Source organism: Ceratosolen solmsi, unplaced genomic scaffold (genome assembly GCF_000503995.2).
Source record: "Ceratosolen solmsi marchali unplaced genomic scaffold, CerSol_1.0 scaffold7, whole genome shotgun sequence".
NCBI lineage: Eukaryota > Metazoa > Arthropoda > Insecta > Hymenoptera > Agaonidae > Ceratosolen > Ceratosolen solmsi.
The window spans coordinates 3108687-3124780 of record NW_011948413.1 but is presented as its reverse complement, the minus strand read 5'-3'; the positions used below and the strand labels follow the sequence as shown (position 1 = coordinate 3124780).

The following is a 16094-nucleotide window of genomic DNA, read 5'->3' as shown; positions in this document are numbered from 1 at the left end:
TAACTTCTCCCCCCCCCCTCTCTCTCTCTCTAGTAGATACACACAGACACACGCACACACACCTATCTATACAGAGAAAATTATTCTCCTTGTTTCATGCTGCACTTGCTTTATTCTTTGCTTCTCTCTTTTGCCGCGTGCTTTATATTTTAAAGTTTCAAACATTTAGGGGTGATTTATGATTAATTTTCTTTGTTTGCCCCCTTTTCTAGCAATGCATTTAATAATTATATCAATTTTTTACTTTTTTACATAATTTCACATTTTGTATAAAATATTTTAAATATCCACCGAGCTTTATTTTATATATTATTTCATTACTTTTAAGCATTTTATTGGATCTTGTTCTATTTATGTATCAAATATTTTAATTACTATCAAATATTTTATTTTATATTCGATCTTTTAAAAGAATAATTTTAGCTGTTTAAATTAAATTTCTCAATATAATAATGAAATTATATGAATTTCTTATTAATAAGAATTAAATGAGACAATTTAGCTGATTTTAAATAAGTTTTTAAAAACTGAAGAAATCATTTCAACTATATTTTTTAAAATCATGTTAACATTATCGAAAAAAATAGTTCTACTTAAAATCTTTAATTTTGTATGTAAAAGAATATTGAAGAACGTTACACTAATATTTTATTTCATTTCAATATAGAATATTGGAAATTGTATATGTCAATATTATACTTAAATTCAAGGATGGATAATACGAACTAAATAAATCTTATATCCGTATTTAATAAATTTTAAGTTTTTTTTTTATTATTAATTTTGTAATTATATATTTTATTATATATATAAAACGCAAACTTTGAAATGACTAACTATATAGAATTAATTGTATTTGTAAAATTTATGTTCAATATTCGATAAATGTATCTAAAGCATTCTGGTTGAATGTAAATATACATTAATGTTTTATAGATTTAATGAATTTGAAAATAACTTACCGTCAATGAAAGACATTGAAAAACAGTCATTTTGAAAAATATAAAATTTAATCATTAGCATATATAAAAATATTAATTCCGAAAATTGATCATAGAGATTGATTGCGTCAATATTGTTTCCACGTAATGGAAGCAACTTTCGCCGAACTTAGCCGAATTCTGCTGTCTGACATTCAGTCATATATTTGTGTATATATATGCTCGTGAATCTTCCAATCTCAGCCGGAGCTGACCAAAAAGAAAGTTACGAGAACATGTACATCGGCTGAGGACATACGCATACACGAGAATACACCCCATGAGCATTAAAGTTCAGTCGAACCCTCGCTTCTTGGTTTGGACGGCCCGAGGACAATGCACAATAAAAGAGCATTAGGTCGTCGGCCGGCTTTGTCGACGACGCCACCGACTTCATGGCACAATGGCGCAGTCGCGCACTCCACAGGAGTACTCGAAACACCTGGCAAACAAGAAAACAATGAACCCGCGGCCTTCGCGTACTTCGACGGGGATTTCGCGCATTTCGAGCACCTCACTCGCTCTTGCACGCCAACAAATTATCGCCTTCGTCGTTTTTTCCCCACTTTTCCTCTTAGATTTTCCTCCTCGTCGAAAAATTACGAGGTTAGGCATTCAGCGCTATATGCTTATGAATATTCAGGCATCGAGTACATCAACTGCTTGTCGCATCATATGCATGATTGACGCTTAGACGACTATTTATGCATATTCAACGATTATTCGAAAAAAGTGAGTCGAGTACACGTTTTCCTAAGTAACTCGATGGCCTCGTTTAGGCACTGTGAACTATACTTTTTTAGATGAAAAAAGAAACATTCTGTATTTTAAAGGTTATTTAAGGGTTATATCATTATGGTAGTCTGTACTTAAGCCACCTTAATTGTATTTGAAATATTGTTATAGTAATTAGACAATGCGCATGAATTTTATTTTCGTTTATTAAAATATTTTCCAAGTCCTATCCAACTTAGAATATAAAATCTTCCACTTTGTGGTTATTATAATTTTTGGAAATTCGAAAGTTTTATATGAAATTCTTTTTCTCTTTTCTATTTTTCTCATTTTCTCTTCATTACTATTCTATTCATTAAATCCGTTATATTAATGACTAAGATATAATTATTGTTTTGAATAATCTTCAAAAATATTAAAAAAATTACAAAAAATTATCAAAAATTAACGAAAAATAAGTATAACAGATATGTGAATACTTAATATCATTCATTATATTGCATATTCTATTATAATTGATTTATAAACGTTCGTTAAAAATTTTCTGTAAAAGCGCATGATCAAAAGTACTGATATGTAAGCTACTAAAATTCGTAATTTTGATAAATTAATATTATAGGAAATAGTAATGTATATAATTGTACAATTATAATATACTACTTATATTATATTATATTATGTAAATAAAATTTGAATGTTCTTTTATTGTTAATTTAGTCATATTATTTAATGTTTGTGTGCTCGAATATAAAGTTTCCTTAAACATATATATAACCTCTATAACAATTATTTTAAATAATGATTAAATAAACGATGATATAATTTATACTTTAATCGAACAATATGAATATTATAATTAATACTCCGTAAGCAAATTTAAAACTTTAATAAAAATTTCTACAATTAGAATAATATTGTATTATTCTTTAATATTCTGATAATTGTAATAAATAAAGTAATTGGCTCTATAAAATAGTTGTGTCATCAATTTTATAATAAATAAATTGAGCAGATTATTTCTAATTTTATTTTTAGAGCAAATACTTATTTCCTACAGTATTATTAGTTACAGCTGTTGCGTATAAATTGAAATAGTTTATATTGTAAAACTTGTTGTAAAATGTAATTAATGCATTTTACATTTGCTAATAATTATTTTCTTATTACAGTTATTTAACTATACGCTTTGTTACTGGAAATTGAATTATAATAGAGTTATTATTGAAACAATAATAGTTTCGAATGTATATTAAAAACATTAAATGTTAGATGAAATAGTTATCGAAACATGATTATGATATTAAAGTTACATAATAATATTATCTCTAAATAAAGGAAATTTTTTCAAATTAGCGTTAGATTTGAAATAATCAATATTATAACTATGGAATATTAAATTCAATACAAATTTTTCACTAGTTTAAATAATATTAAAATAAAACGTATAAGAAATTTATATTAATACAACTATCTATTTTAAAACAAAAGCAGATAAATATTATAATGATTATATTTTATCGACATTGGAATTATAATACGTTCCTAGTTTAAATAAATTTTGTCTGCAATATTACAATTTCACTGTTTAGTTATATGATGCACAGTGTTATTAAAAGAATATCTAAGATTTCTTGTTTCTTTCACAATTGTAGATTTCATTTTACTTAGATCGGAGCACGAGCTAATGCGCACTCGAGGCTCGAAAAGTACTTTTGTTATAAAAGAGAACGCGAGGGGACTAAGCGATTCTATGTGTAGGGCTGGAAAAATGAACCGCGGGTTGTATATTCGCAAGAGTATACTCTTGGCAAATGCAGCTCCAAAAGGGCATGAGAAATGTTTATAATTGGGATTGTCGACCCGTTGTTCTATAGCTGGATTTCTCAAGGAGAGGACCCTGAAATGTATAGAGCAAAATATTCAGTTTTGTTGCAATAGTGTATAACGCTATGTATAAATACACATACATCTGTGTAAATGTGCCCATTGAACGTATATACATGCATAAGAAGCTTATGTACTTACTTGTATAGTAAATCTTAAAATCTCTGTCAAGATGCTTTTTGAGAAGATAACAACAACAAAAAAATGACCTCAATTTCATTTTTATATATTTGTATTATTTGACAAATATTTATATAATATATTCTTTTGCAATAATTATGAGAATTCAGTGATTTATTTGTAATATATTAAGTAACAATATTTCGTTAATATTTATAATGTTTAATAAAATATTTAATGAACTTTGTAACTATTTTATTTTGAATTTTTGTAAATTATGCGAAATGAAAATTTCCAATATCTTTCTAACTTTGAGTTTCTCTCATATTAAACATTATGTTGTTTATCAATATTTCATTCTTTAGCTATATATTATGTAAATGAAAGTTTGAAGTTCTCATTTATTAATATTTCATAGATTTTGAAACATCAATAAGTGTTTACTGAGCGGTACTGTAATCTCCTTTCAATCTTATTACCACCATGGATGTATCTTCTGTCTATGCATATCGTTATAGAACATTGAATTAGTGTTCGATTGCATTTTAAAAAAGTGAACGTTATCTTGAAAACTATTAAAAAGAAAATGAAAGTAAATTATCACTAAAATGGAACAATTAAATATGTTTTGATCCAAAATAGTGCGAAATTTTTCATTATTTAGAAAACCTGTTACAGTACTAAGTATGTAATATCAAACAAGATTATATTAAAATAATAAAGTTATTTATAATTAAATTAAAATATAATCCAATTAAAAAATTATTGAAAAATATATCATTTAATTCTAGATATATCAGAAGTTTTGTGCATTATGTAACATATTTTCATCAATTCTGAGTTAGAAAATGTTGGTTTTTGAGATCAATGTTTTTCATATACATTATTTACAGATTATCTGCAATAAGTTACTATTAATTAGTTAATTTACACAAGCGATCGAAATATTTAAAATATTATTTACTCTTTTATTAATTGCCTTAATGAAAATTTGAAAGTAATATTACATGATTAGATCAATTAATTGAAAGAAATACATTCTTTTTAAAAAAAAATTAGGTATGATAGTTTTTTATTATTTAAAATTCAAATAATGTGATAAATTAAAAAAAAAATGTATAAAAGTATATTAAAATAAACAAAAACATTTTTGAAATGCATGCTTTTTTTATAAAACTTACCAAAAAATACGTTCACAAGTATTATTTTTATATAAATATAATTTAAGAGTTAACATATTAAAGACAACTTAAATAAAATAGCAATACAAATTTGTAATTACTTTGAAGTTCTAAAAACATAATTCTAGTTAAAATAAATATAAAATAGAATAATTCTTTGACTTTATTTTACTATTATTCTATCTACTTGAATAATCAAATAAAAAATTTTATAATTTAATTTTTAAATAAAAGTGTATCTTCATAATTCAATAGATAAGAATTATTTGACCATCTTAATAATGTTATGATATAACTGGATATATAATAATAAAATAAAGAAAATTATTTTGAATTTTATATTTAATTTCATTTTTAAATTATATTTTATGAATTTATAGTATGTTGAAGAATTGATTTTTGAAAAATACAATAATAATTTTAATACTTATGGTTATAAAATAAAATTTAATTACTTAATTATAAATTAATTAGGTGAATAATAAATTTAATGTCTATGAGATAAATATTTCAAAATTTTAATAAATACTATTCTTTTAATTTGTTCTGAAATGCAATAAAACATATTTATGTAAATAATATTTTCAAAGCATTTCATATAAACTTGTATTTTATTAATATTACAAAATTGAAGTAACTTTATTAAAATATTTTATGGTAATTATTTTATTCTCTTAATAATTCATTTTCTAAATAGAGTAATTTATACATATTTATATATATATATACATATATATATATATATATATATATATATATATATATATATTGCATATTCAAATAAATTTTATAAATCATGCAAATTTCTGTGAATTATTAATTTATGAAGACTAAATGCAATAAAAAAATGGTGTAGTTAAATATATCACATTTAAAAAAATTAAATATCATATGTATAATAAATATGATATGATGACATTATCATATTATCATGAAAATGAAAAATGTATTATTGCTGATCTATAATTATTTATTACAGATATAGTGAACTTGAGTATATTAATCTTAAATTATAATTTCATGTTATTGTTATAGTTATAATACATGGAAATGGATAATAAAAACAGAAATTCAATTCGAGAAGTATTATTAATAACAAAGATTAGGTTTACAAATAGCAATAACTATGTACATTTTAGGGAATTACGCTTTTACGTTGTTCACATTTTATACTTCCATATCTAAAACTTTTCATTCGCACATCATTCTTGTCTAAGAATTACATGACATTTTATAGATTTACTGTAGATTTAAAACATCTCTATGAAATTTATGTTTTCTATGACCTGTAATTCATTTTTAGCTCAATTCTCATTCTTTCTTAAAATTACTCTTTAAAACTTTGTTAGATGAACATTTAACTAACAATGAATATGATACATAAAATTACCGACATTTCAAAAAACATGATATTCTCATCCTTTATATATTCAACAAATTTTTTTCAAAAAATTTCCTAAATTGCACATAATTCGTCATTTTAAAGCAAATGCTTTTCTGCGATAATATCGTTGATGAATAATGTGACACATAAAATTATTGTATATAAAATTCTAAAGATCTTCTCTAATACGTTGCATTATTTTTGACAATACTTGTTAGTCCTTTTTATAATATTGTTCTTTTTAGAATATATTTAATAATTCATTTTATAATAATACGTTTTACAAGATAAATTTTGTTCTTTACTCGACATTTGGCTGTGTTATATAATACATTGAGAAATGTACGTTAGAGTTTTTATTCAAATATATGAATTTACTAATTTATCAATTATATAATAAATTAAACTATAATTATTTAAACATACTTATGTTTTAAAAGAAAAGTAGAACAGTGATTGCTTTTATGCGGTACAAAAATATTTTTCTTTCATGTATCCGCAAATGAAATCTACACTTCTATCCAAAATTTAAAAGCGGTACACTTCATATAAGTAATATATAGGTGACTGTTATTAAGATACACTGATTTCTTATCGCGGCTTTCCTTTAATACGAATGAAATCAGTTGGTTGTTTTGATCAATTAAAAAATTCATCATCGTCAAATGGATCGTTGTTTCGACTGAATATATTTATAGATTCAGACTTTTTTATATATTGGTCACCTTTGCCTCGAGTGTTCACATATTTCAAATGTCTAGAATTTTTTATTGGTAATGTCGTTGCCCGTTCGGGTACTTGATCTTCTAATTCGGAACGAAATGTAAAAGCATCATCGTCAAATGTTGGGCCACCATTAAAAAAAGAATCTCTTACACTGCCTTCGGGCATTGAACTACCAACTCCAGGATCTTTTACGTCTGAAGGTAATTCTTCAGGGGTTATTTTTAAATCAGAACTTATTCTTTGTCTATCAGAAGCATCGCTTGAAGTACTTGCAGTTGGTGTAAGATCATCATCAAAATAATTGGATCCTTTATATGATTTTTGCTCTCGTCTTATTTGCTCTTTAGTTCCCCGAGGACTTCTTGGACTCAGTGGTTGTTTTATTTCTACTTCGGGGCGAATACGAGCTTCTGTATTTGTAGTATCACTAGGTGTTTCATTACGTTCTATATTTTGTGTAAAATCATCTTCAAATTGTGAACTTTGAGGTTTTGAATGAGGCCGTGTTCGATGCCTGTTCATCCGTTTGCGATGAAAACTTTCACTTTTAGCATCTTGCTCCTCTGACCAATAAGATCTATCTCCCCAATTTTCAAATTCTTGATCACTACCCCAGTAACTTTCTCGGCTTCTTGATCTATAAGGACGATGATATATATCAGTATCATTGTCACTGCATTCTGATCGTGACACAGCGCATTTTTGTCTAACATCTACATACATCATTTCTCTTCCATCATTTGCACTATTTGGTCGTTTGGGCCAATGCTGTTTCCTGGATATATATCGAGGCGATTCTTCAGGACGTTTTGAACTATATTCTTCTTCCCAACTTGGAGGATAGTCATAATGCCGTTCTCTACCTTCGCGAAAATAATGCGCATCATTTTTCTTATAATTTTCTCTTGGTGGATATTCTCCTTCTGGTCCGCGACCTCTATAAAACATACCATCCTCTTCGTATCTTCTTCTTTCACATTCTCTTCTAAACCATCTTTCACTGTCTTCGTAACTCATACTCTCTTGACTACTAAATCTTTCTCTATTTTCGCGTTCTTCCTCAGTCCATAAAGCCATTCTTCTTTTGTACTCATCGTCATAAAATTGGTGATCAGGTCCCCAGTAGCCTTCTCTTTCCCCATTCCAAGGCCTTTGTTTCGGTCGACACTTCCTATAGGCTTTGTATTCTTCGTCATCTTTGTAAGGAACTTTTCGATGTATGCGCCGTCTGCGTTCCTCGTCCCATCTTGTTTCGTCATGCCACGGTAAAGGTTCGCGTGAACGATGTGTATTTTTTATCCACGATGTGCCCATTGACTTTCGGCATATTTTATCACGAAACACTCGATCTTTATCGCCTTCTGTAGTTTCTTCATAAAAGCTTCTATCTTCAAATGGTGGTAAATCATATCTTGGGTATCTTCCACAACACGGACCTTCTCCTTTTATTCTTCCACTCATTTCTTCACTTTCTTCATCATCTTTCCAATCATTGTCACTTTCTCCTGAAAGCCGTTGCACATTTCTTTTAACTATAGGTTCACGATTGAATTCTTTACCTTCCGGAGACCATGGAGATATACCTCCAATAGATCCTTGTCCTTCTCCTGATGACTTATCAGACTGAGCTACGTTTGATTCGAATTTCATCCAATTTTCATCGTCTTTTATATTTTCTTTTTTCTGTTTAGTTTCAGTAAATATAGAAAACATAGATTCTAAATTAGAAACAGGTTTAATTTCCTTTAATCGATGAGTATCCGTATTTAACATTTTTATTTCTTCAAATATATCCAAAACAGTAGTTTGAGCTTCTTCCTCTTTTTTAATATTTACTTTCGTAGGTATACATACTGATGGCTGAGAAAAGGTATCAGAAAATAAATCTTGAAAATCAACCTCTATCGAAGATCTTACCAATTTTTTTTTTGGAGAAGTAATAAAATTATCTTTCTTAACTGAAGGCTGTTCACTTTCTGGTATTATTTCACGCAGAGCTGCGTATTTATCATTAGATGTGGAAACTGAAGATTTTATTTCGGATGCTTTATCAATAATTTTTGATAATTCATTAACTTCTTCGGCTGTTATTATAAAATTATCTAAGGATTCTTCAGACTCTTTAATATCTTCATCTTTGTCAATTTTTTCTCTTTTATCATGCTGAATATTTTGCAAATCAGAAAATGAATCACTTATATTAAAACTGTCGTCGTTAAAATTCTGTTTTTCATTTGAAGTTTCTTCTTGAGAGATAGTTTCATTTTCTTTGGGAGAATCAATATGTTCAGTACTAGATTTCATTTCATAATATGTTGATATTTCCTTCGATTGATTTTCTAGAACCGGTGGTAATTGAACCGTCAAGTTTGCAAGAGAAGCTATCGTTTCATCTATTTCATCACTTTGTACATCATCTTCAAGGTCGCCCGGTTCTTCTTGATTTTCAGATTCTATGGGTTCTTCTTCTTCGCTAGTTTTTTGCATTGTAATATCATGAACTTTTTCCATTTCTAGTAATTCTCGAAATACAGCATATTTGTCATAATTATTAGAATTTTTTTCGCTTAGTTCTTGATCAAATGTAGCTTTAAAAAGAGGTTCATTCGCAACTGGAGTTTCTGCTTTTGATTTTTGTATTTCTTTAAGTGGACTAATATCCATATTCTTTAAAGTATTTGAAATTACTTCAGAGTGTGCTTTTTTAATCTTAGGAGAATTTTCTTTTTTCGCTAATGATTCAATACATTCTGTTAATTGTTGTAATGTTAAACTTGTCACATCTTTTACTGACATTCCAAGATTATCAGCTAAGTCTGTTAAAAATGTTGATGTAAGTTGATTTAATGTTATATCCTTTGTAAGATTCGTCAAGTTTTTTTCTGGTTTATTTGATATTGTATTATCGGTAACTGATTTGTGTGGGGATGGTGATTGAATTATAGAATTAAAAGAATCCTCAAAGCTTGAATTTGAAAATTCTGAACTTGTATCAGATCTTTTTGGCAATTGTGGTAATGGAGGACTAAAATTATCGTCGAATCTGCCTCTTGTATGTTTTGGTGAACCAGTTACACGTAATTTTCGAGTTGGTGATGGTGATCCATATTCTAACTCTAAAAAATCATAATGAAAATGTCCATCACCATGAGGCGGTCTTGGAGGTGGTTTGGTTCCTGCTCTAGAACTATGCTTTTTAGGTGGAAGTGGAGGTGGATTAATTAGAATACTTCCAGTACCTCGCGGAGGAGGTTCGGGTATATTTTCCATTTCTGTACTAGAACTTGACAATCTAGAATTAGCACTAGAAGAACAGGATCTTAATGGCGATGCCGGTGAATTGCTTGTCGAAGAAAAGTCAACGGGGAATGACTTATCAATTGATTGTGATTTGTTTCCACCATAATCTGCAATGAATTCGGTTTTACGAGTAGAGTGTAAATATTTTTTAGGGCTTGGTAATCTAACAAGAGATTGTATACTTTCTATTGAATCTTTACTATCAAATCTACTAGAAGTCACAGAATTCGTAATAGAGTAGTTATGTGAAGATTTAGATGCTGGTATTTCTTCAGGCGGTAAAGACACTGATAATGCCTGATGTTGTACTGCTTTTTTATTAAATTCCTTTCGATAAGTTTTTGGTGATTTTATATTTTCCGATGTAGAAACATCTTTTTCTCTAAATTTATCAAAATCAGCAAACTCAATATCATCGAATTTATTTGATTCACTTTCAACTTTTTGTGTATTATTTGATTCGGATAACTCAGGTGTTATATTAAAGTTTGTCGGAAAAGTATCTTCCGAGTTTATGGATGCTAAGTCTTTTAATACTTTTTTCGGTGGATTTTTTAAATTCTGGAAAAAATCTTTTTTATCAATGTAAGGTTTTTTAGATCCTGTGCCAAGAGGATCTAATTCAGAAAATATATCCATTTGTTTATACTGATCTTGTAGCTATAAAATAAAATTTCTCTTTAGTTGATTGAATTATATTTTTATTGATAGGTGATTCAATTTATATATGTCAGAATATATTATAAATTAGTCAGAACATATAATAGAATTTATACTTGTAAAAAATATAATAAATACTATTTTTATGTAGTAATCTCACCGTATCTTTATCTTCGTCACTAGAAGAATTTTTTCTAGTTAAATTAGATAATTCACCCTCGGTAAATAAGTCTTCCGTTTCTTTATCAAACCAGTGTGCTGTGCTATGAGGAGGCGGAGTTTTATTATTAACTATATTAGCTGGACTAGGTGTATCAGATGTTGGTGTTTGTTGCTGAACAGTTTGCTGCCTTTCAAAATGGCGTTTAGAAGATGAAGGCGGTGGAGGTAAAAATGGTTGAAATTTGTCTTTAATCTATTAGAAATAATATAAAATCTCAAATACAATGTTTTCGTTACTATCGTAAGTTTAAGAATTTATACCTTTACATTTGTAAAAGAATCACCAAAAGGGTCTCCTTCAAAGGGATCCTCATTTGGTCTTGGATTATCTGGTGTTATTTTTTCCATTTGATTAATTCCTTGTTGCAATGAATTTAATTCAAATTGTAAATCTAACAAATCGGCAACAACTCCAGTTGGTGTTTCATGTTTTTTAGATCTGTCATTGTCAGAACACGTTCTATGTAATGAAGATTCATTTCCTCCAGCACCCTTTAATTAAAGAAAGTATTTCAAATTAAAATATCACTTTTTAATTAAGTTGAATGCTAAGTTTTTTATATTTTAGTAAATAATGTACCTTAGTATCTGGTGATCTTTCAACTGTATAAGTAGTGAATTTAATAACATTATGTTCAATATGCTGCTTTGCTAATTCAATTTCTTTCTTCTTTAATTCGAAAACAACTTGAAAGAGATCACGCATGGCAATAACCACCTATAAAATGAAAATGTTATTAAAGAATAATTTTAATATAAATTAAATATAATAACTATCAAGATTGCCTTATACGTATCTCAATTTATATACAATTTATACACATTTATTTATATACTATTATTACATATAGAAAATTTTATACCTGACTTGCAGCTTTATCAGTTTTAATTCCAAAAAATCTATGACCAGTATCAGGTGATCCGAAAATATAACCAAATGCTCGAGAATCACTCATATCTTGTGCTATAAACGATATCTTGTGAACTGGATGATGGTATAAACAATCCTAAAACATTATTTTTTAGATATTCTAGTATTCACACTCGTATGTTTAAAAATAAATATTATACGGTTTATACATACTCCACTTTTTTCGTCTCTTAAGCGTAGTCCATCTATACTGATTTGAACAGTAATTCGTTGTTTGTGTTCTCCAGCAGCACGTATTGCCATTTTTAAATCTCCAAGAGCGGCCTGACACATTCGATCGCCGCGAGCCTCCGATACCTCTAAGATACCAATCAGTTTCGCTTTGAAGGAGACGCCTTCTCCCAAAAAGCGGGTAGGTTCGTTTTTTACTACATTATTAAAATATACTGTTTAATATAATTAAGTAATTGATCAATTAATTTTCTTATAATTACTGCATATAAATTTAACACCGTATTTTTCTGAAATGGCTAATAATTGTTTTTAAAAGCTTTTTACAGATTTAGAAATCTTTTCAAAAATTCAAGGAATAATGATTTATATGAAAACTTATAGTATTAATTTATATTAATAACAAATATATTTAATTCGACATGCATTGCTAATAATAGTAGATAAAAATACTTTTATCAACTATGAAAATAATTTTATTAACAATAATAGTTCGAACTATAGAAATAAATTATAAGGGATCGAAAGTAATGTATATTTGAGAAAAACTGTAATTCTTATTTGAAACGAGAGATAAAAATAATAGTTTCATATTATCTATGTAAAATGAAATGTTTGTAGATTCTTTGTTTATATATGATTTTAAGAGATAAAAATGAATAACTTATGCAACGAAAATTTTTCATTGAGTTCGGTTTCAAATACTAAATGTATTTAACATTGGAGCCACAATTGATCTATAATTAAATTCTTATGGGAGAAATTCGAATTATTTAAGCGGTACACATCACGCAATAAGATTTGATAAACATTTGCACGATACAAATTCAAATAATTTAATGAAAGAAAGAATCTCGGCGGTATATCGATTAAAATAGATACGAAGAACACGAAGCTCTGACTACCCAAAGACAGAATTTGAATTATTAATGCATTTGTTGGACAATTGAGCGGTGGGCGGAATTGCTTTAAGTTACTTTGTGGCAGAACCTCGTTACGTATCCAGCAGTCCGATCAGTTTTCGTCCCGCAGAGAACGCAGATATTCGCTAGCAACTTATTGTCAGTTAGCGATAACTCGCCCTATGTAGTCGACGATCGCGTGCATACGCGACTCCGTCCCTCACTTTCTCTCTTTCACTCTCTTTGTCACACTACGTATCGCTCGCCTCTCAAATTCAATCATGCTGTGCGCGGGGTTGAAATTGAGTTTTGCCTCGCGGGGGGCTCGAACGACATAACAGCGATAGGCACAAACGAATTAAGTCGTCGACAAGCTAGATCGATTTATATCTGCTCGAAGGAACGCGAATGGCTCTACGGATCATTCTCATCGATTCTAATTTTTTGCATTTTACACTCCCCTCCCTCTTTAACAAATTGTATAGAATATCTTTCGAAACATTTAGCTCTGTTCACAGTACCGTGTGTTTTTTGGGTAAGATTGAGTAGGGTAATATTTGGTTTCCTTTCATTGATATAGGATAAATGTTTTTAATTAAATACGCTATTTATTCAATTGTTTGTTCAAACTATTTGTTAATGATATTTTGTGAATAATATTCTATATATTATATGTTTTAAAGTTAGTATAGTTATATTTATAATGATACCTCGAGTGTACGGCTCAATTAATTTTCCTATGTATAGCAAATTAATTGGTAATTCTATTATTTTATTAGTATTTACGCTTCTTACCTGACGAATGCATGTAATAATCATAATCATGCGTTTATTATTTATGATTATGCTTATTTAAAATCTTAAGAAAACTGAAAAATTATTTATTGATGAGTAAATATTGATCGCTGATAAGATAATACAGGATCATTGCTATTATTTTAATATCATGTAGGTCTTTTAATTATTCCGAAGTTGATAGTAGAAGAGATGCCTCTTCGTGTGAATTAAGAAACTACAACTTGTAAAATATTGTTTCATATGAAAGAGTATTGACATTAAACGTTCAAACTTAATGGAATATTATTACCATATGCTAATAATTATTTTGATAATAAATAATTGTTATTTATTATTCGATAAATTTTAGTTGACTATTAAGAGTATTTGATAATTAAGAGTTATTATATATAGGAAATAAATTAAAATTACAAATTTAGATCGAATATGTCAAAGTCAATGAACCAAAAAAAAACTATATATATATTGTTTAAATACATAATCTTGTAAAAATTTTACAAATAATTCTGCAATTATTAAAAAAAAAATCGAATATGCTATAAAGAAAAAATACACAATTGATATATCGTGTTAGATAGGTAGTGATTTATTCTTCTGTTGGAATTTTTAAAAATATTTATTATATAATTAATTTAATTTAATGTCTTAATAAATATTAAAATAATACGATTTCCTCTATATCTATAATATTGACAACTTAAAAATGTGTATTTATATAGAAATGTAGGTTAAAGATCTGAAGAATACAAAGAAAAAGAGGAAGTAGAAGTAAATATTGAATAAAAGTGAAACCATATAATTTGTCAAAGAAACAATTCAATGGAACCAAAGAATTAATATTTTATATAAAATAAATGAACTTACTTATAAATTGTAAAACTGTATCTTAAATAATTTTACAAGAATTTTAATAAACTTAAAGATCCATACTTACAAGTCTTCTAACGTTTTAACATTTAAATTAATTTTTTTTCAATCTAAATTTAATTATTTAATCAATTATTTAATATAGATTTAATATTTGATGATTTTAACGTAACTTTCATTAGTCATTAAATTCCATTGCAAATTTAATTACTATTAATTAACCATTTAATGATTGTGTACAATCTATTCTTTATAGCTAAGTGTATTTTCAGATAATACAGACAATTGCTATGTTAAAATTTGTAAAACTACAAACTCAATCGACTTTTAGCTAAAAAAATAAATAAGCCATTGTTCCAAAAAAACCTACAAATTAAACTCTTTTTTTTCATATAAGTTTAATTAAAAATAGTAATCAATAAAAACATTAGAATTTTATTATGATATAATTGAAGCATATGAATTTATACAATTTCTTACTAGGAAATTTATAAATTTGTTAAGTGTCCTTAAAGTACTTCTTTCTAATGGAACAGAAAATAAACCAAAAATATAATATGCCATCACTGCAAATATTTTAAGTAATAAATAATCTATTATTACCTATTTTAAGTAAAACTATTGAATTTATTGATAAAATCCTATTATGACAATTAAATTATTGGATAGAACATTCAATAAAATATAATCAAATTTATTGTAATTAATTTTTATCATTACTAGTATAAATTTACAGCCAATAACATCATAATTGGTTTGGAATACTGTTGATAAATCTGATTTTTTGATAGTCATATTCCTTCATCAAACATCAATCTGGAATAATTATACATCATACAGAACAATAACATTGTCTATACAAGAAGATACTCGACTAAGACCACTTTTAGCAAACTTTTTGCAGTTGTAATGACGAGAAACTCGAGGCACATTTTTATGATTGTACTCCGACGCTCAAGTGGAGAACGCCAACTGTCGACACTTCATGTTCTACGGGGGTAAGTTGCTCTCCTCTTTTTCCTCCCCAGGTTGTCGATACCGCAATTCTTTGCAATATTCCGTGATGTTCTAGGGTTCTTAAGTTTTTCGCACCAGATGCGAATAATATATATGTATATTAGAGTTACCGACCACCCCCGAATATTCGACAGCCATTACGATAATGTTACGCTTTCAACAAGTATAATTGAAGGTGTAGTATCGCTGTAAAAGTGTACAATTGTACATCGGAAG

At 27.6% G+C, this 16094-nt stretch overlaps 1 protein-coding gene across 1 annotated transcript in view; it reads right to left on the bottom strand.

Annotated features, from left to right (window-relative positions):
- Positions 1-6745: 6745 nt before the first annotated feature.
- Positions 6746-16094, bottom strand: part of Dab (DAB adaptor protein) — an 11364-nt gene continuing 2015 nt past the window's right edge. Inside the window, exons 2-7 of the mRNA XM_011505922.1 lie at positions 12277-12491; positions 12056-12199; positions 11773-11910; positions 11454-11684; positions 11131-11385; positions 6746-10970 (exon numbers count right to left, since the gene is read on the bottom strand). Of these exons, the coding sequence (XP_011504224.1) occupies positions 6924-10970; positions 11131-11385; positions 11454-11684; positions 11773-11910; positions 12056-12199; positions 12277-12491 (5030 nt within the window). The 3' untranslated portion in view covers positions 6746-6923. The remainder of the gene's footprint in view (positions 10971-11130; positions 11386-11453; positions 11685-11772; positions 11911-12055; positions 12200-12276; positions 12492-16094) is intronic.